This window comes from Podarcis muralis, chromosome 17, assembly GCF_964188315.1.
Source record: "Podarcis muralis chromosome 17, rPodMur119.hap1.1, whole genome shotgun sequence".
NCBI classification, from domain to species: Eukaryota; Metazoa; Chordata; class Lepidosauria; order Squamata; family Lacertidae; genus Podarcis; species Podarcis muralis.
The window spans coordinates 13422582-13447009 of NC_135671.1; the positions used below are offsets into that span (position 1 = coordinate 13422582).

General features: G+C 40.2%; 1 protein-coding gene across 3 annotated transcripts; it reads left to right on the plus strand.

Moving 5' to 3' along the window:
- Positions 1–23924, plus strand: RAD23B (RAD23 nucleotide excision repair protein B). Of its 3 annotated transcripts, none has more exons than XM_077921565.1 (10): positions 1–265; positions 7611–7692; positions 9919–9998; positions 12663–12940; positions 14003–14058; positions 15282–15403; positions 18665–18821; positions 20033–20159; positions 20429–20618; positions 22591–23924. In XM_077921565.1, the coding sequence occupies exons 1-10, from the start codon at positions 200–202 to the stop codon at positions 22702–22704; spliced, it is 1272 nt and encodes a 423-aa protein (XP_077777691.1). In that variant the 5' UTR covers positions 1–199; the 3' UTR covers positions 22705–23924. The 3 variants fall into 3 exon arrangements, with proteins under 3 accessions (XP_077777691.1, XP_028567403.1, XP_077777692.1); XM_028711570.2 differs by having other exon boundaries at positions 13–265; positions 15276–15403; positions 20033–20160; positions 20448–20618; XM_077921566.1 differs by having other exon boundaries at positions 18–265; positions 15276–15403.
- The last annotated feature ends 504 nt before the right edge of the window (positions 23925–24428 follow it).

The window sequence follows — 24428 nt, forward strand, 5'->3', positions numbered from 1 at the left end:
CGCCCACAACTCCTCCCTCCCTTTCCCCCCCCTCCCCCGACTTTCACCCACCATAGCCCGAGCCAGCCTAGGCCGGAGCGGTGACTGGAGGACCCAGGGGGAGCTCCCGCCGCCGCCGCCAGTAGCACTACCACCACCACCTTCCCTGAGGGAGCCTGCGGGGGTCGGCTTCGCCGCGGCCTACAGCTCAGCTGCCGCCATGCAGATCACCCTGAAGACGCTGCAGCAGCAAACCTTCAAGATAGACATCGACCCTGAGGAGACGGTGCGGCCTGAGGGAGCGGGAGAGCCGAGCTTGTGGGCTAGGCCCAGGCCTGGGATTGGGCGGCGCGGCGGGTCTGAGGGGAAGGTTCGGCTGACAGGAGTCGTGGGGTGGCGGCGAGCGAGAGCCCCGTTTCGAGGCCTCCTTCGAGGCGGTTTTCCTCAGAAGTTGCGGTAGGGGAAAGTTAGAGGGAGGGAGGCCGGGAAACCGGGATGTTTTATTGGGGGGGGGGGAGGGAGGGAAGAATCCATGGCGCGGGCTGGTGGTCGGGAGGCCTCGGGGCCCCTCCGGCGGGACTGAGCCGAGCCAGGCTGCAGGTTCCGTTCTCCGGCGAGGCCTTTGACGCAGGCTCCGTTGCAAGGCGGGGAAGGGGATGTGCCTCCTCCCACCTCCTCCGCCGACCCCCCTCCAGGCCTGGGAAGGAGGCGACTCCCGTTGCAATCTATACTCGATGCCCGTCCAGCTTGTATATTTGCCGTGCAAGGGGCTCCAACGGTGGTTGGAGGGGCAGAGCGGGGGCTGGTGGGTGGCTCTGGCGGCGTCCTCGAGCGGGGCTTTGCCATGACTGTGCATTATTTCGCTTCGCATGAGGAAGGGGCGTGTGCGAGTTGGGTGCCTGCTGGCTGGCTTGCCTGCCTGCCTGGCTGCCCGCGCGCGCGCGCGCGCTCCCGCCCTCTGGGTATGCAGCGGAAAAAAAGGCCCGTGTCCGTGAGAGGTGGGCAACGAGAGGGTATGCTAAGGCGTTTTTTTGGGGGGGGGGTTCTTCCTGAAGGTTAAATTTTTCCCGCTTGTGCAGCGATCCGTGCTTTTCCTGTTTTGGGTTGAATCAGAAAAGGACGCGCTACGCATCGAAGTGTAGACTGCAAGGGAGTTGTTTCTTATATATATATATATATATATAATCTGTGTCTCTTAAAGTTTATGCCCGGTTGCTAAACTGGTGTGCCTAGTGCTGGAGAAAATAGGGCGATGCAGGCTCCTCCACAGACTGCTCCAAATGGTTATTCCAAGCCAAACCCTCATTACAATATAAGTAGGTAGCAGAGGAGCAATCTTTGCACTCGCATATTAAAATACTTCTTGAGGCAGTGTGATATAAGTGTTGGGATGTGTGTTTTTCCTCTCCCTGGTGTGAGCTGTATTGATTTGTCTCTTCAGAAAGGTGATTAGGAAGCAGGAATGTTGTTCTGTTGTTGGTTAATAGTGGCACATTCTGCAGCCTCGGTGAGCTGAATGCTTGAGCCTTTTGGAGAAAATGGGGAAAGGTATAAAGACATGTTACACTTTGTGACATTTGAGCTATAAGTGGTCAATGAAAGTGAACCTATATTGTCACACAATTTTCTTTAAAAATGTTGCTCCCTTCACATTAGTGTGTGAGGGGTAGATACAACACCCTTAATATTCTGCACTGAGCTGCGCTCTGTGTCTTTCCACTCCTCTTTCCAGAGTTCTTGTCTCTCACTGTGGTACTTCATCACAGAAAGCACACTTTCTGAAAACTTGTAAGAAAGGAAGTTGTATAGAATTCCATTAGAAACTTGACCCTTTAAAAGCTTAATGTTTTCCTTGCATACCATAAATTACAGAGAATCTAGGCAAGAAGGTAGATGTTACAAGTCATTCCTTAAAATTGCAAAATGTGCAGGAAACAAATAAATTTGAAGACATTGTTTTGATGTATTTTCCTTGGACTGTACCAGACCTTTCCTTCCTTTCCTATCCCCACAAACAAAACAACAACCGTCTATGCTCCAGAGGGTCTTTCAGTCCTCTGGAGAAGATTTTGTGGATGGTGGGGCTGCATAGGAAAGAGAGAACCATAGGAAAGGGAAGTCTCATGGGCACTGGTGGAAGTCTGTTCCGCATGCAGACTAACAAAACTGGGTGTTGCTCTGAGAGTGCAGTTTTCAGCTTTAGTAGTGTATTTTGTGTCAAAACTATCTTGAAACCTTTCTTGGTATTCCTCTACAACCATGTATCTATAGATAGGTTAAGTAAGCTTATAAAATAACCTAAACTGTAGAACAACTGGTAGGTCTGCTTTAAAATGCTTCTTCCTGCCAGATTTTAAAAATTGTGATTAGATGCCCCTTTCTGAAGTAATATAGAATATGGCTGTCCGTCATGAAGGATGGTTCTGTCCAGTTTTTCGTGTCAGGTTTATGTGCAGCTCCATTGATACTGCTTCATATTTGCTAAAATGCTTCCCCAACTAACCAAGTGCTTGTATAATAGTTACTATTACAACTTCCTGAAGCCACCCTATAGCCTTACATTTGCAGATTTATTACCAAGGAAGGTGGCGGCGGCACTGGTGGGAAGTTGGGACAAATCTGGCATACCTGTAGCTATGAAAGCTTTTTCCATAGACAATGTTGATTTTGGATGTAGCAGTTCTGTTCTTGGCTTTGCAAGCCAAATGGATGAATCAGTAAGATCTCAGAACTGTTCTAATCCTTGTGCTTGGAAGGTAGTAAATGTATAAACATTGCTTTGGAGTATGGGGAATGATGTATTTTTGATCTTCAGTCATCATGAACTCCATGGTTGTCTTTAGGCAAGCTACTATCTCAACCTCAAAATATTTGTCTACTTTGGAGATCATATTGTGCTATTGTATGAAGTTGTTAGGATTACTAGGATCAATGGAGAGTACTTTGAACAGTTAATGTTTCTATTGTACTTTTTCAAATTGATGTTTATACAGAGGAGAAATTGTGTGTTTGTATTGTGTGGACTGATTTCAGTCACCAAGAAAAAGTGCTGATGGGAGTTAGGATTCTTGCAAAATCTGGAGGATCACAGGTTCCCCATCCATGCACTAAGTCTCATTCTTCTGTAATATGAGGATAATGCTGAACTACATTACAGAATTGTTGTAAGGATGACATGGTTATATGTTAAGTACTCATGGGACTAAACAAGTAAATACTGTTTGGGTAAACAGTGTCCTTGAATTGTTGGTACCCACCACTTCTAGCATTGCTTAAACTTTATTTGAAGCCTTGGGAATGCCAAATGTACATTGAAGATGTGCACTAAAAATCATAACTATAGTATACAAACTCCTGGTTTGGGCAGGTGGGGGGTGGGGAGCAGTTCAACTGAGCAACATGGTGCTAAGGCTAAAAACGTTTCACCACACTGCAGTACTGGAACCATTGACATTTAAAGGTTGATTGTTTGAATGTTTTCTGCTGGTCTGTAGATTGCTGCAGGCTTCACCTCTATGATCTCTTTTGCATTCCGTATTTAGAAGTGTATCTTTGGAAAATGCCATTTTGATGAGCTGTAGATTTCAGTAAATATGAAAGATACGCCAGTAATTTATTGCCTACTTCATGGCTTTTTTGGAGTTGTTCAGTGGTTCTGTGTTCAGCTAAGGAAAACACAAGGTGGATACAGTTTTTCTTAGTAACTCTGTATATTTAAGCCAAGGCTGGCGAAAGCCAATTGCCTGGTAGTCTGTGTTGAGCAAATTTGTCATTCAGATAATTTCATAAAAATCCTCACGGCAAGGAACACTCTCAAGAGCTCTTTTGTTTTAAAGGGTGATAGAGAGCAGGCACTATTTCCTGGGGTTCTGATGCTTGCTTCACAACCATCAAATATAGTTTTATATAATAAATGCAAATAGTAAACACATTATAACAAAAGATGTTCAACACATTGAAACCAAGATTTATCTTCTAATTTGATGTGCAAATCAATGTTAACTGTTTAAACTTCTAGCATGAAGTAGGAACCCCATGTAAGTAAGAAGTGTCCAGCCCTCTGCTTGATTATTTTCCTCATTCTCTAATTTATCTGTCTCAGACTTGAAAGCCACATTAAAGGTAAAAAAGTAAAGGACCCCTGGATGGTTAAGTCCCATCAAACGTAACTGGGATGCCGTGCTCATCTCGCTTTCAGGCCGAGGGAGCCGGCGTTTGTCCACAGTTTTCCGGGTCATGACTAAACCGCTTCTGGTGCAACAGAACACTGTAACAGAAACCAGAGTACACGGAAATGCCATTTACCTTTGTGCCACTTATTTATCTACTTGCACTGGTGCGCTTTCGAACTGCTAGGTTAGCAGAAGCTGGGACAGAGCTATGGGAGCTCACCCTATCAGGTGGATTTGAATTGTCAAACCTTCTGATCGGCAAGCCCAGAGGCTCAGTGGTTTAGACCACGGTACCATCCACGTCCCTCAGTGAATCACCTCATTCACTGTGGGGAGGATCCTCCTTGCTACTCCAGCAGATTATGCCATCGCTTGCTCCTATTCAGAGATGTATTTACCCCTTCACTGCAGCACAGCAAACAGGTGCTAAAATAGTGTTGAGAAGTACCTACTTCAAAATGTCAAGAGAAGGGGTGTGTTACTGACCATAAGGAGTTAGTAAAGGGAAACAGGCAACACTGCTCACTGGCCAATGTCCTGCCCATCATAGCTTGCAGTCCTTTTAGCCAGCAAATACATTTTTTGGAAACTGGACAACTCATGAAATTGTTCAGGGTAAATATTAAGAAATCTAATGTTGGTGCTCTGTTCAGTTGTATTCTGCATTGTATCTAAGCTTTTCTATTTGTTACCAACCAGTATTAGAAACTCAGATATATAAGCTAATAGCCAAATGGCACCTAGAATTGAACCTAAGTTTTGGTCGTCACAATGTACTGTCTAGTCAGCTTCCCCCCAGATGAACATCAAATAAAACAATCTACCACTGCTCCTTAGTAAACATAAGATTGCAGCCTTAGTAAATGAAAATCTTTGTAGAATGAATGGATCTTCAAAATCTTTTCCTGACTGTTATTTTTATCTCAAAACTATGGCACAATTTTACTTTTTCAGGGAATAGACTTATGCATGGCGATTCAGATGCTATTCAGATCACTTTCAGCAGTGTTCATTTACAAGTCTTTGTTTTCTTCATTTGTGCTTCTACAGTCCTTTCAAGGACATGTTCTTTCCATTTAGCACCCAAATTACAGAAGTTACAAACATGCAGCATTGTAGTTAGGTGACTATGGTTTTGAACAAAGGTAGGGATGATGCTGGAACAAAGATAGCTAAAAGTATATGCTTGGTAGTTGTTCATAATTTTCTTTCTGGCAAAACCATGAGTGATTATGCAGTAAAGTTCTTAACTTGTGCAGAATCGAAAATATATTTGAATTGGCTCAATGTAAAGTTGAACTTTCAGATTTTTCATCCCATATTGTTAATTGTTTGTCAGTCTCTGGTACATTGTACCTTCTTTTACTTTGATGACTTCGTGAATTCTGATTTGATCCATGCCTCTTGGATTAATGCATCGATTGAAATTTAGTTTTAAGTATTTCTGAATGCCCTGAAGCAGTTCTCTGTTAAGTTTTGAGAGAATGTTTTAAAATACTTGTTTAAACCATTAAATTTGAATACTAATATTTATGTGGATTACAAGAATTGCAGATTAATGTGGAAATATGTTGGAACAGAACTGTGGGTGAGCATCTGTGAAAGTTACTAGGATTGGAGATGGACTCATCCATCCTTGATACTAAGCCTACTGCATGCACTAATCTGGACCCCCAGCCATCTAAAATATGAGATCGGCAAGTAAATTGGATGGCAGAAGGAAAGGGATAAAATTCCTATTGCCTGGCAATACAAGATTCTCAGGCATGCTGCCATGAAGTATAAAGGTGTAAAGTCATCAATGGCATTCCTGAAAGATCTTCTCTTCTCATATCCCCACTCCCTTGGCAGATTGACAGTCAAATTAAAACTCTTCCTGGTCATGGCATTTTTGCTATTGTCAGCGTGTTCTACATGCTACTGAATGAATATGCTTTTGTCATGGGAAGGGAAATTGCATCAGACTTATTAATAAAGATCTGGACTTAAATTAAAGGCAGTCTCTTCCTTATAGAAAGACAGTGCTGTCTAGTTACTCTTAATGCTGATGAGTACTTCTGGCCCTATTTCTGCCTATGCATTCCTGAGACCGAAGGACAACATGCTGCATTAAATAGACTTGCATAAGCTCAGTTCTTTAAGTTAATACTGTGGAATCTTTGGATCTTCATGTGGTGTAAATTCAGACACAAAATTGTACCAAAAAGCTTAAATGCACACGAAAAATGCACTGGTATTTTTTATACGTTATCTCCTGTTGTCTGATTTTATTGTGTTAACTTCTTAATTGAGTTGTGGGGGTTGATCTCTTGCAAATGTTATTGACCACTTCAGGCATGTTTGTGAAGAGGCAGGGTATATATATTCACTTTTATTAGTCACCAGTACACAGTCAAGAGCTCCAAACTAATGCACAGAGTTTTGTGGTTCTTGAAACATAATTGCCATCTTGAATTCTCAGATTTTCATCCTTGATCACTAAAATAGCATTAAGGATCTGACACTTGGCAAAAGGAAGATAAGAACACTAAAACTGAGAGAGCATGCCACATCACACTCTTGTGGACTGCAACATAGATTCATAAAATGAATCTATGAAAAGGGGTGGGTGTTGATAGCAAAGTATATCTGGGCAAACTTTTAGCACATGCTTCATCCCTCTAACTCAGCCTTTCTCAACCTTGGGTCCCCAGATGTTTTTGGGCTACAGCTCCCATCATCCCTGACCACTGGTCCTGTGAGCTAGGGATTATGGGAGTTGTAGGCCAAAAACATCTGATGACCTGCCCACCTGTCAAATTTGGCTCATGATTCTGGTCTGTGGAGCCAAAAAGGTTCCCTACCGCTAGACTAGAGTTTTAGGTTTGCATGTGGGAAACAAATTCCTATTCAGCTTCGCTGAGTAGCTTAATTTGCCTTGCAGAATTTTTAGGGTAAAGTGAGACCCTGAGCAGAAGGATGAGGGTACAAATATGATTAACTTAATCTGTGTCCTATGGGCTGAACATTTTGAAAGTTTAAACTGAAGTGTTGAGCATAGGTGTGTATTTAATGTTTGGATTACATGTAATCTTTTCAACTGACAGAATTATCTAATTGTTGAAGAATTGTTAATACAGAAATGCTTCCAGCAGAGCAGGAATGGACACCTGTGGCTCTCTAAGATGTCTCTAGTTTCCAGTCATCCCTGGCCATTGGCCATGCTGACTGGGGCTCATGGGAGTTGTATTTCCTCAGCATATAGAAAGCCACAAGTTCCCCATATGCAGTAGAGGAAACAAAACTTGGTATCACAGACAAAGAATGTTGCCATCACAGGCGTCCTAGTGTGTGTGTGTGTGTGTGTGTGTGTGTGTGTGTGTATATATATATATATATATATATATATATATGCATATATTTGAAAACACTGTTCATAAGAGTTCTAACTAAACTTTATAACTAAACTGTTTGTTGTAGGTGAAAGCGTTGAAAGAGAAGATTGAATCAGAAAAGGGGAAAGATGCTTTTCCAGTAGCAGGCCAAAAACTAATATATGCAGGTAATGTTTTTGCACATAGATATTATTTCTAGGTGTTACTGTAAGAGGAACAAAAAAAGTTGGTAGGTCACAAAGAGCTCCATCCAGCTGACATGAGAAGCTTTTCAATCTTATTGGGGAGGGATTTAGGCACATACTTAACTCTCTCCTTGCTACCAGTGGGGCTTAATAAAATGCTTAATTTTGGGCTTGATCACACCCAAAGAAACCAAGAGTTAATCTCTTGGGTAATATATGGAATTGATAGAAGAAGTCTCCTTGACCATTGTTTTCCCAGAAGAAAGAATTTGTATATGGCTAGGAATTCAGCTTCCTTTTGGACTTAACTTATTTTGCATCTGATGCTTCAGCTAAATTACAATAATCTACAGCATGGGTAGGCAAACTAAGGCCCGGGGGCCGGATCCGGCCCAATCGCCTTCTAAATCTGGCTCGTGGACGGTCCAGGAATCAGCATGTTTTTACATGAGTAGAATGTGTCCTTTTATTTAAAATGCATCTCTGAGTTATTTGTGGGGCATAGGAATTTGTTCACTCCCCCCAAAAAAATAGTCCAGCCCCCCACAAGGTCTGAGGGACAGTGGACCGGCCCCCTGCTGAAAAAGTTTGCTGACCCCTGATCTACAGCATTTATATAGCATGTTCCAACAAAGCACTAAACATACATAATCTCAGTTACCTACCCTTACAACAAGCTGTCGCTAATTGATAGTGGAATACAAACACTGAAGGGGATAAATGGAACAATTTATGGGCAAAAGCACAATATAAACCTCTGCCACCAGCTACTACAGAAGATTCACTTTAAATTGTTGCATGGATATTTAACACCAAGATGTATCTTATATCAAGCCCAATAGCTTAGTTATATTGGAGAGGATGCCAAATTATAGATACATACCAACAGATGCGGTGGGAGTTATAGAAGTTTTTAATCTCACATTAAAGAAACATGAACAAGCCCATTAATTTAATAAGTTTTTTAGAACTGACTCACATTTTCCTTACTGCCATAGCTACTAAAATGGAACAATAGTGTTTTCTCAGGTGGAAACAGATTGGAAGGAACTCAGTTCTGCACTAAGGCAAGCTTTGCCATCAGTACACGCATTTCAACTCTCCAGAGAGCATCCCCACTCCTGCACGCTATTCTGGAGGTTCTCCTGTGTGTGTCCCGAGCCAGTTTCTAGGAGCGGGGGGAAGCCTTGTTGCACAAGTGGAAGTCCTTGTGCAGGACTTCCATTGATGGGACTCCGAAGGTGAATCCTGCCCTGAGATAGGGAGGGGTTCGCTTCTGTGTAGGGAGCAGCCCTAATTCCTGTGTATCTACTTGTCAATGTAGAGATATGTTTCTGCCTATCACATTAGTAGTTGTTCGCTGTTAACTTATTATTTAGCAATATTGTAGCTACAGTACAGACAACTGCCAGAAAGTGAGAAGTAACTGTCCTTTAAAGAATCCCTCCTTTTGTGAGTCACTGGCTAAAAATGCCTGTTCTGTATTTGGGCTAGCTTAGTGTACTAGACTTACTTAGGTAAAAAAAACTAGGTTAAAAAAAAATTGCTTTCCCTCTTCAATATTCAAAATCAATTAAGCTGGAAAAAGTTCTGCTGTAGACTAGTGAAATTCTTAGAGCAAATGGAGGTTACATTGTAAACAAGCAATGGGACTCAGGCGAAATTCAATACAAGGTGGATTTTTTTGAATGACTGCTTATACAGAAACTAAGAAAGTCAGTGAATGAACATAGCATGAAAAAGGATGACTAGGAGCTACACAGTGTTTACTTAACTTGCAGCAGGGAGAACTTAAATGTTTTATCACCCCATAGTAGCCAAGAAAAGTGACACACATGGAGACATTGGATAGAATCATTTGTCTGGAGGTTGCAGACAACTGACTTCATGTGCTGCTACCTTAGCTACCGTATTTTCCGTGTATAAGACTAGGTTTCCCCCCTAAAAAATAATGTCAAAAATTAGGGGGCGTCTTATACTCTGGGCCATCTCCCCCCATTTTCTTAAATCTGAGTCCCCCAAAATAGGGGGCGTCTTATACATGGGGGCATCTTATAGACGGAAAAATATGGTATATGCTTAACTAAATGACTATCACCATTAGACTCCATCTTTAGATTTCTACACAGAGTGAACACATTGCAATTGCATTTATGGGATCATATTAAATGTGAAGAAAAACTAACATGAATGACTTTAATTTTCTAGGTAAAATTCTTAATGATGATACTGCTCTTAAAGAATACAAAATCGATGAAAAGAACTTTGTGGTGGTTATGGTGACAAAAGTAAGTCTCAGTGTAATCAGTAATATTCTGGCATGGGTGGCAGGGGGTTGCTCTTAAATTGTTCTTTATTGACTTGTAACATAAGAAAACAGGCTGTTGGTAACTTTTATCCTGAGGTTTTCTAGTTTTGTAATATATTAAGAGAACATTCAGCACTATAATAACAGAAAAAACAAGAATGTTGAAATGTATACTATAAATACCTGCCACCACTGATCTTCACATTGTTTGTGAGAATTTGTTGTGAAGTGCATGTAGCAATGGTGAATATATTTTTCAAAAATGTGGAAGTAGCTAAATTTTACTTGTTAACTCAAGAGTTTATATTCTCTTCTCTTTTACATCTCTTGGAATTTATTGGATCCTGGCTATTTATATATCTGTTGAAAAATACACTTGGTTTAACATACACCTTTATCTAAATTACTGTTAAGTGTGATTTTTCATTATCTCAAATACTGGTATCCTAGACAATTCTGATCAGATCCTCCCCTGTTTGTCAGATTAAATTAGAGCAGATAGTAGATGGGCAGCTGACATAACTGAAAACTGTCCATCTTTGAGACACATTCTCTATGTATTACAATTGACTGCATGATGAAACTATATTTTGATGTTAAGGTTATGGTGGGATGTGTTGAAAATTTTCAGGTTAAAAATGATCTGCCTTTTTCCACCTGATTTTGGAGGATGGGTCCTTGACTGACTCCAGCTACAAAAGCTGAGGCTGCTGAACAGACCCTTGGGTTAGGGCGGGTGTTGTCAACCTGGTCCCTACCGCATACTAGTGGGCATTTCAGGACTCTAGGTGGGCGGTAGGGGGTTCTACGTCACAAGCTGAATTCTCCTTCCATTGAGCGGTAAGGAAATTTTACCATCAAGAAAGATGCATTAGTGGTGGTAGGTATAAAAAGGTTGACTACCCCTGGGTCAGGGTATAGTTTAGGTTTTTTTGTTGCCATTGTTGATATCAATCTTTTGGCATCTCTATTTTTAGATCTTACAGTGTATCTGGAAATTGCTCAATTTGGTTGTGTACTTTTTGATGTGTTTTGTTTTATTGCTTGAGTACTTTTGTTATTTTGTAATTATGTAAATCATCTTACGTTGTAAGCTGCCTGGAGCATAATTTTAAGTATGGTAAGGCGGCCTACAAATCTTGATGATGATGAAATAGAGCAACGACTCTGCAGCTTGCTGTAATGTGCATTTTGTTGCTCGATTGGCAACAGTCCTTCTTTTTCAGTTTGTCTTTCTGAGAATGTGGCCTCCTCAAGGCCACTAAAAATAGCAATGAACTAAACCCATAACCAGACCTTGGTGGCCATATTATCTGTGTCTATTTGAACATATTGATGACTGATGGTTTTCAACAATGGTTAAACAGGATTTTGCTGAATTGCTTTTCAAACGACCTGATTGTGTTCCTGCTGCAAAAAGGTTTTCTTTACTGGCAGGCATTTAGCTTACTGTATAGATCTATTCAGGGATGGTTTGATTGTTAACCCTTTCTGCATTGATGTGTCCTGTTTTGTAAACTGCACAAATACGTCCAGTAAAACCTGTATGGTGCTGGAAGAATCAGATCAGATTGGTTGGCTCACACTATCACTATTTGTGGATGCTCTGAAACACACTCAATATCCATTCAGTAGAAGTTTGGTAGTGAAGGGCCAGCTGTCTGTCTTTCATGGAAAAATACCTGCCACCACAGATCTTCACATTGTAGAAATGCCCAAAAAGTTTGAAATAAAGCCAACAGTTCTTGGGACACAGTTTGAAAACTACAGTACTGCTCTGGTAGAAACAGCATAACCATATTTATGCGATTGGGTATAAATTACATTTCTAGAATAACTGCACAGTTGTTTTAAGAATGTTGAAAAGAATACACTTAGGGTATTGCATGACACATGCGGTAATACCAAGTGACACAAAATGTGCACGGTGGTTTTCTAGCCATAAAGGGTTATAGCCGACTAAGTTTTAATCTGTGTAGACCCACTGAAGTTAATGGATCTAAATTTACTCATTCTCATTAATTTCAGTTGGTCTAATCTGAGTAAGACTAGGATTGGATACAACCTGTAATGAATATTTCTATTCAAATACAGTGGTACTTCAGGTTACAGACGCTTCAGGTTACATACTCCGCTAACTCAGAAATAGTACCTCAGGTTAAGAACTTTGCTTCAGGATGAGAACAGAAATCACATGGCAGCAGCAGGAGGCCCCATTAGCTAAAGTGGTACCTCAGGTTAAGAACTGTTTCAGGTTAAGAATGGACCTCCAGAAAGAATTAAGTTCATAACCCGAGGTACCATTGTACATCACAGGTTGTCTCATCGCTTTGCATTGATCACATCATTGCAGTTTTAGTAATTCCAAGGGGCTACTGTTGTGTGTAATATCTTTCATGTACAATGGCTGCTTTTGCCATGCTAATGCAAACCCATCAGATTTCTTTTGGACTCTTACATATGCTCATGAGAAGCTAACACTGCAACAGGTATATGGAGTGATATAAATCAGTATTTGTGTGGTGGATGTAACTTCCAAGATGAGCCCTGAGAGGTGTATGAAAACGGCCAATCATTGGTGCATGCTAAAAATGAAAAAGGATGGCTTGTGAATTTGATTCATTTAGATTTCTTCGTTTTATAGCCCAAAGCAGCTGCTGCTCCAGCTCCATCCCCAACTACAACCCAGCAGTCAAATGATACCACCACTACTGTTAGTTCTTCTACGATAGCTGCTGCAGCCCCCAAACCTACACCTGTTCCAGCTTCTGCCCCTGCACCAGTTCCAGCACCTGCACCAGCTGCCCCGACACCAGCTGCAGTGGCTTGTGAACCTGTGCCTGTAAGTGCTCCTGTAGAAGAGAAACCAGCAGATAAACCAGTAGAGACACCAGCTGCCACTAGCCCAACATCTACAGACAGGTATGAGCAGATTATTAGAAACCAAAGTCTTGTTTATTATCACCACTTATACTAAATTTGGCACTAGGACTTCTTGGAGGGAATCAAAATTGCTGAAAAAGAGTAATTTTCAACCCTCCTACATGCTTCCTTCCAAAAATCCTGTTTTATTTTTTAAAAAACCAATGCTTCAGTATAGAGCAACAATGCATTTTTATCTTGTACAAGTCTTTTTACTAACTTCTGAAAATGGTTAATATGCCATGTATAATAATAATAATAATAATAATAATAATAATAAATAAATAAATATTATTTATACCCCGTCCATCTGGCTGCGTTTCCAGTTGAGTTACTGTGTGAAGTTGTCAATATGGTGTTAACTTTGAGCTTTTATATGTGTTTGTTAATAGAACTTATACAACAGTAGCTTGCAAGTATACTTGCTCAAGGTGATTCTGCAATAGTTACAATATGGCAATGTAGCTTTTCCACAGCATGAACCAAAAGCAGTAGATTTAGCCATGTTCTAGTTTTATTAAGTATTTCACTAGAGTGCAAGTTGATAGGTTGTTAAACATTTCCATTTCCTCCCCGAAAAGTGATTAAATGATGCACCAAAGGAAGCTACTTGGAAACTGGGCATGAACATCTGTTCAGTCAGTTTCAGCAAACAATGAATCAGTCTGAGAGTTGGTAAAATTTGTGTGCATTTGAAGCTTGACCCTTGGTCAGATGTCAGTAGACTACATCTACTGAATGTGCCACTTGCATTATTTTGTACTTTACCCTCATATCCCTGGTTGAATTTCTGTTGTGAGCAATGAAGCCAATACCTGTAATGGTGGGTGCTAGTCTGTATTTTTCATAATCCAGTTTGTGTCTCCATGGATTGCAACTACTGTGGGAAAGGAAGTTTGGACAACTACTACTAGCAGCATTTTGTTTGGGTAAAAACAGATGTATATATTGCAGACAAACCATTTTTGATTATTCATAAGCAAAATTATAATATAAGCCCCTTGAACTCTTAAGCCGCATGAGCCTTTTTAAAGGAAATGAGTGGTTTTTGTTCTGTTACAGTACCACAGGTGATACTTTGCGATCCAATCTCTTTGAGGATGCTACAAGTGCACTTGGTAAGTATTTTCTGATAGTTGTTTGAGCGCCTCTTCTATGAAAGACTCGCAAAAAGCACCGCTTGCACCCTGCTTCAGACATTAGCGTTGTAATTCAAAAAATGTGACACTTTGAAATGTCAGCGTTAGTGAATATTTTAATATGGCAAGTGAGTTTATCTGCAGAGAACAATCTCCATTCTTATTATACAACAAACTTTACTTGCACCTCCTGGTTTCACTATCTTGCCTTTCTTAAATCTGTGTCAAAAGCACATGCTCCAAATTAATTGCAAGCCATATAATTCAGCAGTCAAAGTTTACAGCTATTAACGTTGGTAGTTTTACAAGAGGGTAGATTTCTGAGGGGGAGTTGGAGGGAGACAGTATGTCCCCAGTATTAACTACATTTGGACTTGTTTTTAATCATAGGGACAAAGGCATTTGTAAAACTTAAGTGGTAAATACCAGTTGTCTGCTGCCAAGATGGCAACTCTAGAAATGTAGAATAATATGTATCCAATTTCATTTTGATGTGTTCAATGGGGAATTGCTGAATTGATCAATTTTATTTATTAATTAAGTTCTTACTTTGCTTAGCCAATTACTTACAGGGAAGTTCTAATTGTAAGGTGTTGAGGGTTGCTAGGGTAGGGGAATGGGTAGGATCAGTAGGGGATCTTAAGAGAGCTTAAGAGAGATCAATAAGAGAGCTTATTGTTGGTACTGAAAGCCACCCAGAGTGGTTGGAGCAACCCAGTCAGATGTGGAGGGTATAAGTAATACATTATTCTTAATAAATTATTACTACTTTTCTAAAACTTTGTTATCTATGTTGTTAAGAAGTACTTCTGGAAAAACGAGGACCTTGTATTGATATCTGCTTTATGTATTGAAGATTGCTGCATAGAATCCTGTTGTACTGTGGATCTGCCTCCACCTCTCTCTTCCCACCCCTCTCTAACAGTATTGGCTAATAATGCTCAATTACAGTTGGTCACTTGAATAGCTTTTGCATTAAGCTTGACATTTCAAAAGTAAAAAAACCCAAACTGATCGGCATCTGTCTAGGAAAAACACTTTGTAGCCTTGTACTTCAAATGGCTTTCTTAAGCCAGAAGTTATTATAATTAATTAATGACTGCAGCAAGGAATGGATATTTTTGACACCTTCCCTCCACCTTCTTTAAATCTGCATGTTTCTTTCATCTTAATCTTTGCTCCTCTGTTCTTCCTAGTAACAGGTCAGTCCTATGAAAATATGGTGACTGAGATCATGTCGATGGGCTATGAGAGAGAGCAAGTAATTGCTGCACTGAGAGCCAGCTTCAACAATCCTGATAGAGCAGTGGAGTATCTTCTGATGGTGAGCATGTTCTCTTGATATTCATAATTTCTTGTTATGCCTTCTGCCACCGACTTTGGGTGTGACACAGTCATTAACAGAAAGAAAAACCAAAGGTTGGGAGGTGAATAAAAACTGAAAATAAAACATTATAGCTGACCTATTATCTTTCATTCTGCTGTTAAAACAAATGTAATTTTCAGCCATGATCCAAATGCTCTCCTCTTTACTGTTTTAAAAAATGTGTAACCTTTTTGATATGCAAGAAAGAAGGATGCTTTGGAAATGGCAAATATATGAGAAATGAGTTTGGATCCAGAAAGAAGTGTGTGAAAAAAGTGTGTCTTTTATGTTCAGGCAGATCTTGCAAGCCAATCTTGATATGGTCCAATAAAACCAGTCTTCTCTCTCTGACCTTTAACGAAAGCAAGTTCCTTCACAGAGATCTTCATCTCCTTAGGGCATGTACAGTTAATGTGAGCTTCCTTTTTGCAACCAACATTGGCAGGGCAGGGCAGTTCCTTACATCCTCAGTGCTTTGTTCTCTTAGCAATAGCCCATACATCATAACATCTCAGAGTTGGGAGTTCAGAGGGCAACAACTCTCTGCCAGTTCCAATTAGGTTGCTCATATGTGCGAATGTCCCTAGTCTTGTTCTCTGTTTAGAAGCCATTGTAGGTCAGTCCCCACTGGTTAGGATGGTAGTAGCACAGACGCGCAAGCAATTTTTATCACACAGATGAAGATTTTTCAACCTGTGAAAGAAAGAAATATAGCTGCTGCTCAAATTAGTGAATTATATGTGTGTGTGATTGTAATATACAGTTTACTATAAAATATGTATAATATATAAATATTAAAATATTAATGTATAACATAACGGCAAGTACTTGGCAATCATTTTTAATGATTTTTATGTGATTTTAAACACATTTTTTACAAAAAAAAATTAATAGGGCAAGTTTAAAATTATTGGAAATTATACAAAACATTTAAAATATTCAATATTTCTTATGCAAAACTAAATTATATTAATTTAACCATAATATCTTTTGAATTCCCAAGTCATGTTACAGCTTTTTAACACCCCTCATTTTTGGAATTTGAAAGTTGAAAAATTCAGCACTCCCTGATTGACCATTCTGATGGCATTTGGAGTCAAAAAGCCCCCAAAGGGCTGCAGGTTCCCTATCCTGAGAATATGTAAAGGTGACTTCTGAAACATGGTGTGTTTCTTTTACTATAAAGTGTACAAGCTGGCTCCAGAAGCCATTGCCCACTCCTGAACCATCTATTGCAAAATCATTTGTAAAGTTCCCTACCTGCAATATATTGGTAACCTTGGCATTGCAAAATATCTAAGTATTTAGTACATAAAATGGTTGGACAAGGTTTCCTAATCATTTATGGGAGACTAATTATAAGCTGTCTGCTTCTACTAATTCAGCTGTTTCAATCTTAAGTTCACCACTGGTTAAGTAACGTTCATACATTTCATCCCCTTTGTGTCAGTTCTAGATAGTAAAATGTTATAACCCATTTTTGTATAGATTACTTTTTTTTTTTTAGTCATGTCAAGCTGAGCAGAATTGTTTAGGTGGAAAGCTAAGTCGCTGCTTGTTTAGCTGTGGCCATGCCTCTTCGAGAACAGGCTTGCTAAGTTTTCAGTTAACTATAATGAAGTGCAAAGTACTTTCATGGAGCGGGAAATGGAGGCACAAACTCTTTAGAATGAAAATGCTAATTGTGTAAATGAATAATACTGCAGAAGATATGCTTGCTAGTTGCTTCCATTCTAGTTTGAGTGTTCAGCAACTCCAGCCCTTTCGTTCTCTTACGGGGGCAAGAAACTTCAGCTGGGACCCTGGGTCTATCAGACTTTCAGATTTGTGTATCGTAGGCATTGTGTATCGTTGCTGCATCTTAATTTCTGTACACAATAAAACATTTGTACATTTAGCTTAGGTCTGCTGGCTGTTATTTAGCTGAACTTCTTTGGTGTGGCATTGATTAGCTTTGTGTTCCTACTTCAGTGATTTTGCTCTTGGTTTGTCTTTGCACACTTTTCTGAAAAGGCTGGTGTGGCTTAAAATGTGAAAAGCAACCTCAGTTGCCGAAACAGTCCCTGCAACAGCCAAGCTTCACACTGATTGTTTCTGCATGGCAGAAGGTTTTTAGCATAAAAGAGGAAAGCTGCAAATCCTTGCCTCTGCTGGGCCATCCACCAGCCTTTGGGACCTAGATAGCTATGCCAACCTGCCCTCCCACCTGTATGTATAATTGACAATTTGATTGTGGATGAGGTTGCCTGACCTGGCATACATCACAAAGACTTGGGTGTATTAGCTGCCCAGGTCTGACCTCTTCCAGCTGTGCTCCGTCAGGTACTTAGTGCAGCACCAGCATAGATTGGAAGAATTAGAGTGTGGCTGTCACTTACATAACTTCATATTAATCAGAAAAGCCTTTATACTTAGGCTACAGTTTCAAGGGTTTGTACCTGACACCAGATCATAGTCAGAACATGGCTCTTCTTGGTGTCCTCTTACTGCCCACCCAGCTGGCTGAGGCAGTCTAGGGTTTGGTATTGGAGAGCATCAATGTTCAGTCTGAGACTGCCTTAGTTAACCTCAGTTTCAAAAATCTGTTGCCATGAAGTATGAGGCTTTGTGAGAAGAACAGGCCCAAATCACCCTTTGGGTATTAGTTGAACAGTTCTTCATATCTTGGCCACAGGTTTTCCTTTATTAAAACCAAGATCCCTTTAGTTGGAATTGGATGTAGCATTCGTAGTATTTTTCAAAGCCCCGAGATTCTGGAAGCAAGTCCTCTGACCTTCAATTGAAGCTCTCTGCATGCAGATCTGCTTGTTGTTTTAAAATATGGCTTGTCTCAAATGGTGCAAGAAGTTGGAGGTAGAGGGGGAACAGTTTCAGAGAAGTGGAATTTTATCCAGCACTTGATTTGGACTTGTATGTCGCCTTGTATTTCATCTATTACAGCGAATGCTGATGATCTTTGACAAACATTGAGTGTCTGACAACTTGGGAATATACTGGTGATAGTTTACAGTCGTCTGAATGTGACTCCATTAATTCACTTGTGTATTTCCAAGAAGTGGCCAAATATATGTCCTGTTTTAAGCCATTAACAAAAAATATGACTGTGGATATCACTGGAACATAAACACTTTGCCATTGCCCAGCAGGGCTTTACACACTATGCCAGTTTGGAAGGCTTGTTAATTCTGATTTCTTTTAACATGACTGTGCTCATTTTAGGGTATCCCAGGAGACAGAGAGAGTCAAGGAATGGCTGACCCCCCTCAAGCAGCCAGCACGGTTGCTTCTCCATCTTCAGCAACAGCAGCAGCAGCAGCTGCAGCAGCTGCAGCAGCAGCAACTACCACAACCACAACTACTACTAGTTCTACAGGAGGTAAGCTTTCCATTCTCGAAAAGTTCTGCACAAATCCATTGGATGGTTCAATTTGGATAACGTGGTTGTATGCACATTCCTTCCCTGTGACTGCTTCCCTTAAGACTTGGAACTTTCTGACTTGTATTTTTTCCATAGTACATGTCTGTACGAGCAACTAACTCCCCTAGGTAGTTTCTGTTGCAGTCTGTCTTGGAAATCAGTTCTATGCAGACTGATTAATAAATCTTTTTTTCACTTGGTAATAACTGGTAAAATACAACTGACCACCAACATGTATCTGAAACGTTGAATTTTTTGGGTGTGTGGAAAGCAAATACTTGATGCCATTTAGAATGAGCTAAAATGAACTTAGAGGTTGAACTGCAGAGGTTCAGCCATTATTAATACATTGCTTTGCAGGCTTTCAATGTACATTGAAAATTTCACACTTGAAAATTAGGTGCCTCCTCGCTCCTAAAACTATTCCAGCAGTGTGTGTGCTGCTGCTTTCTTTGATTTGTGATTTTGAGGTTAAAATAAGGCTCAAGTAACTTAGCCATCTCATAAAAATGACTTACTAATTTTTGTAGCGAAAAGATAGCGATAAATAGAAATAAACGCCTATATTAAGGGAGATTGAGGTAGGCTATAAAAAACGAATAATATATGTGATAGCAAAAACTTGATTTGGCACTTGCTCACTTTTCAGCCTCTCTAAAACAAATATCAATTACTTAGAATATACATTTTATGCTCTGGAGTGAGCTTTATAGTGGTTTTTCTACCTCAAGACAAAGTGTTAAAAGTTTTGATAAAATTCATTGCTCTACTTTGGATTTTGTAGGGCCTGATGCCTGACCGTTGGTCTGATTTCTGTTTATAAGTCATTTTTTTTAAAAAAAAACAAAACAAAACGCCCTTGTACACCAGACAGTAAGCATGGTGTTCACAAGAAAAATTAGCAATTTGCTCTGTCATGCACCTCAAGCCAGAAACTGAGGAATTATTTTAATCTCTTTCTTGTCACTTTGAATAAGAAAGTTCTAAGCCTTGGGAGTTAAAGACATGTCAACCCTATATGATTCAGGGCATCATACCTGTTGAAAAAGGCTTTTGGGAGGAAGGACAACAACTCTCATGATATTCCATGGTAAAATATTTAATAAATATTTATTTTATATGCGTGTGTAGATATATAAAAAATCTACCCATACCTTTTTCCTTTTCAGGACACCCACTTGAATTTTTACGAAACCAGCCTCAGTTCCAGCAGATGAGGCAAATTATTCAGCAGAATCCATCTCTTCTGCCTGCATTGCTACAGCAAATAGGGCGGGAAAATCCTCAATTATTGCAGGTGACTTTTAAAACATTTTGGGCTGTCTCTGTGTTTTCAGGTGGTTTATTTATATGCATGGGGAGAGGGAGGCAGTAAAGTTGATGAGGCACATTAACTTCAGTTAACTTTTTAAAATTTAAAGCATGTATAAATATATCATTGTAAGGCATTCCTGATTATTATTTGTCGGCATTTTTTATTGCATTATTAGTACAAACAGAAGTGGTTGTGCTTAAGGCTATTGGTAGGAATGAATATGCTTTATTTCAGTGTATTGTTTGCTTTTGTCCTCCCATGCACCACAGCAAATAAGCCAACACCAAGAACATTTTATTCAGATGTTAAATGAACCTGTTCAGGAGTCTGGTCAAGGAGGCGGTGGCAGCGGTGGCGGAGGAGGAAGCGTAGCTGAAGCTGGAAGCCGTCACATGAATTACATTCAAGTAACACCTCAGGAAAAAGAAGCTATAGAAAGAGTGAGTGCAGCATTTTTGTCTCTGTTCTTGAAGTAGAGAATAGCTTCCCGTTCTGTTACCATACCTTCCATTTCCAAAGATGAGAGCAGGAGTATATAGCCAAAGTGGCGTCATTTTGTGCACTTATCTGACACTCTGGTTATCTAGGTTTGGTAGAAGATCCTGGTAGCGTACATCAAGCCAGCATGGTCTTCCTGTTGGTTGAAAAAGTATAGTGAATCCTTCACTCTAGAAGACCACTGGTGGTATTTAGTATACAGGTGGATGTGTCTTAAGGGCTAGTCCAGACCTTTCCAAACTGTGTGTCGCGACACATTAGTGTGTCAGCATCAGTGTGTAGGTGTGTCGCGAACGCTGTCCGCACTCTTCTGGGGCTAGAAAGGGGTTAGCTTAACCTCCAGTTTGCTAGTAAAACTGAAATACTGCATATCTAAAAAGTGTGCCACCAACATGAAAAGCTTGGAAAGCTCTGGGCTAGTCTTTTATTGGTAACTGCATCTCACCAGGGTCGGTGATGGATCTTGATATGATTAGGTGAGTTGCAGGTTGAAGCTTACATGTAGTCATTCCCAGCTGCTTCTGCTCACCTGACATTGCTGTGAAGCGGCCAGAACATGCAGTTGACTCACATTGAAGCTACAGGGACCCAGCTTCAGCCTGAATGGATGCAGACTGTTCCTGAAGATGTAGCATCTTGCAAGTAGAACTCTGGACAATGCAGTTATGGATACCGCAGTTATGGAAAGTAGTGACCTTGGTTGGAACTGTGCCTGATCCAAATTCCCTAAGGTGGAAAAGGAGTCTTCCTTGACTGGGCAGATGTGCCTAGTGAGAATGATAACGTTTGCCTGTGGCTAGTCTGGGTCTGTTTGGCTAGCATTGATTGATAAGATTGATGCCACTGCAGTCAGACCAGCAGTTGCATTTCTCCTACTTAAAAGGGAGGCTGCCAACTTACCATATGGCATCATCCTGGATTTTATTCCTGAGCTCTTGTTGAACTTCTTCAAGGCATTTATTTTCTCCCTGCCACCAGATGGCGAAGTGGTAGTAACCTCAGTGACATATCTCAGACAGCCAGGTGAAAATAGCATCTTTCCTAAACTCTTGCCTGAATCCAGTACTGATGTCGTGAGATCAAAAAGAAAATCTATGAAAACTGCAACTTCCTCACCTGAATTCTGCTCTTCTTACTCTTGAATGCTGTCAGTGAAGATTTGAGGGGTGCCATGTATTGCACATCCTGTAATTCCATATTAAAAGACAATGGCAGACCATCCAGAGCCTTCACTACTGATCGATCCATCCTTTACCCTGTCAGTTGTGCCCCAAAATTGAGAGCCCAGGAAGCAAGATCTCAGGATCTTTATTGTGGGTCTGTCAAGCCTGCCTCAAAAAAGCATTTGTATAGCCTGTATGTACAAAGACCAAGTTGGCAAAACCAAGTTGGTTATTGTTCTTTCTTTTGGGGGGGGGGGATTGTGAAAGCATCTGACTTCATGGCACCATGTGGATTGCAAATTGGGTGTTTGTACAGAAGGTACTAATTAACTTGTAGTCATGAGGTGCAAATTGCAGGCAGTCGTTTCTTATGGGCAGTATTGATTAGTGATTGAAAGGTCACAGAGGTTTTTTCCTTCTCCAGGGCTGTATTGCTGTGCTATAAGGAGTTTGAACTTGTTGACCTTTCTGGTTTTACATTGCTTAATTTACCTATGTGAACATTTTTCTTTTATTTATTTCAACAATTGCTGTGTATCCCTATTTTCGTAATAATAGTGATAGTAGTAACTGAGGCTGTCTGCTTTTTGTGGGAGGAGTGGGAAAGGGGACCTGTTGCTAGGTAGAGTAGGAGCAAGTTATTTGGACAAAGTGCCAGAAAATGTCAGCAGAATTATCTCCCTGGAATTTATGCTCAACAAGGAGTTTTGTGCCTGAAATGTGAGTTCTAATATCTTTTTCCATCCTACAGTTAAAGGCGCTAGGATTTCCTGAAGGACTTGTGATACAAGCGTATTTTGCATGTGAGAAGAATGAAAACTTGGCAGCCAACTTCCTTCTACAACAGAACTTTGATGAAGATTGAAAGGGAGAGACTTTTAAAATCTCACACATCACACCAGTGCATTACACTTACTGTTCACTGGATTGTCTGGGATACTTGGGCTCATATCCATGATACTTTGTGTAAGGTTGGGGGGAGGGAGAGAAAATATTGAAAGGACACAAGGAAAGACAAGCTCATCTGCTCTAAATTGGCAGGTGTAGCAGATCAAAGTGTAAAATACTATACAACCAAAAACCAGCTTTTTTGCAGATACTTAGTTCCTTTCTTCTATAAATTGTAAGTTCATGCCCCCTCCCCCAGGTTTTCACTCTTTTAGTGTACTAGCTCCCAAAATTAGTGTGGTGCCCTGCTTTATTTCTTTTTAATTAACATTGGTCTTGGAGATAGCAAAGGCTACCTAGAATCAACAGTCTGTATTTCATGATAACACTGGATAATGGCTTCATAAATTTAAGGAAAAAATATATTTGAATAAACGTTAAAATATGCCAAAAATGTAGGTGGTGGGGTTTTTTGCTGCTTCAGATGTATCTAATTACTGCAAGAGGCCCATTATTTCACATGAAGTGCTGGATAAAAAATTCAAATTAAACCACTCATTGTTTTAGATTATTGATCATTGATTTTTGAGGTATGTTCTTTTCCCTGCCCCCATCCTTTCATAATAAATGGAGAGGCTATATACACAAAGCTAAACTTAGACCTTTTTTCTTTTGGGCAAATACTACAAGTTAACTGAATTACTGCTTACTTCAATGTTGGGTTACAGTAAAGTTTGGTTTTTTAAAAAATGAACAACCATTGCATGTTTTGGGTTTGATGTATCCCTTTTTGTGAATTGAGCACTTTTTTATTGCCAATGAAGAAAATGTAAACTCTCCATCCTTGTGAAAGTATTTATGAAGAAATCAGATTCCATCCTACCTATATTTTGTTCAAAGTGAAATTGATCAATGAATACAGCTGCAAGTATTTCAAAACTAGGTGTCTTAAATGCTTGTAATCTTATAGTTTCAATCTCTGGGACTCTAAAGGCTATCGTCATTGTATTGCTTTAAAAAGGACTGTAATGTTCCAGTAACTTGCCTTCTCTTCTGTTTTAAAAGCATTGTGAAAATATTTTGCTCTTGAAGAGATGTTCAGAACATGGGAAAATAGATGAACAATCAAGTTATTGGATCCCTAAAGATTATGCACACACACCCTTTACTTCCTATTAAAAGTAACATCTAATTGTATGATTTTGAGTGTTTTTCTTACTGACAAAGAGATACTTTCTGTATGTTTGATTATCCTGAAGTGGTTCTGTATAGTCATCCCCCCCCCCCCCCCCCGAATTACTGCTTGAAAATACAGTGGTACCTCAGGTTACATACGCTTCAGGTTACAGACTCCGCTAACCCAGAAATAGTACCTCGGGTTAAGAACTTTGCTTCAGGATGAGAACAGAAATCGTGCTCCGGCAGCGTGGCGGCAGCCAGAGGCCACATTAGCTAAAGTGGTGCTTCAGGTTAAGAGCAGTTTCATGTTAAGAATGGACCTCCGGAACAAATTAAGTACTTAACCCAAGGTACCACTGTACTGATTATGTCAGTAAGGATCAGTCCCTGGGCCAAATCAGGATGCCTGGTTCCTCAGTTCTAAAATCAGATACAGTGGCCCTCTTGTTATGAATTTAACTCATTTTGGGGGCCGAAAAATCCATAACTAGAGGCATCGCTTTGCGCATGCACGAGTGGCAA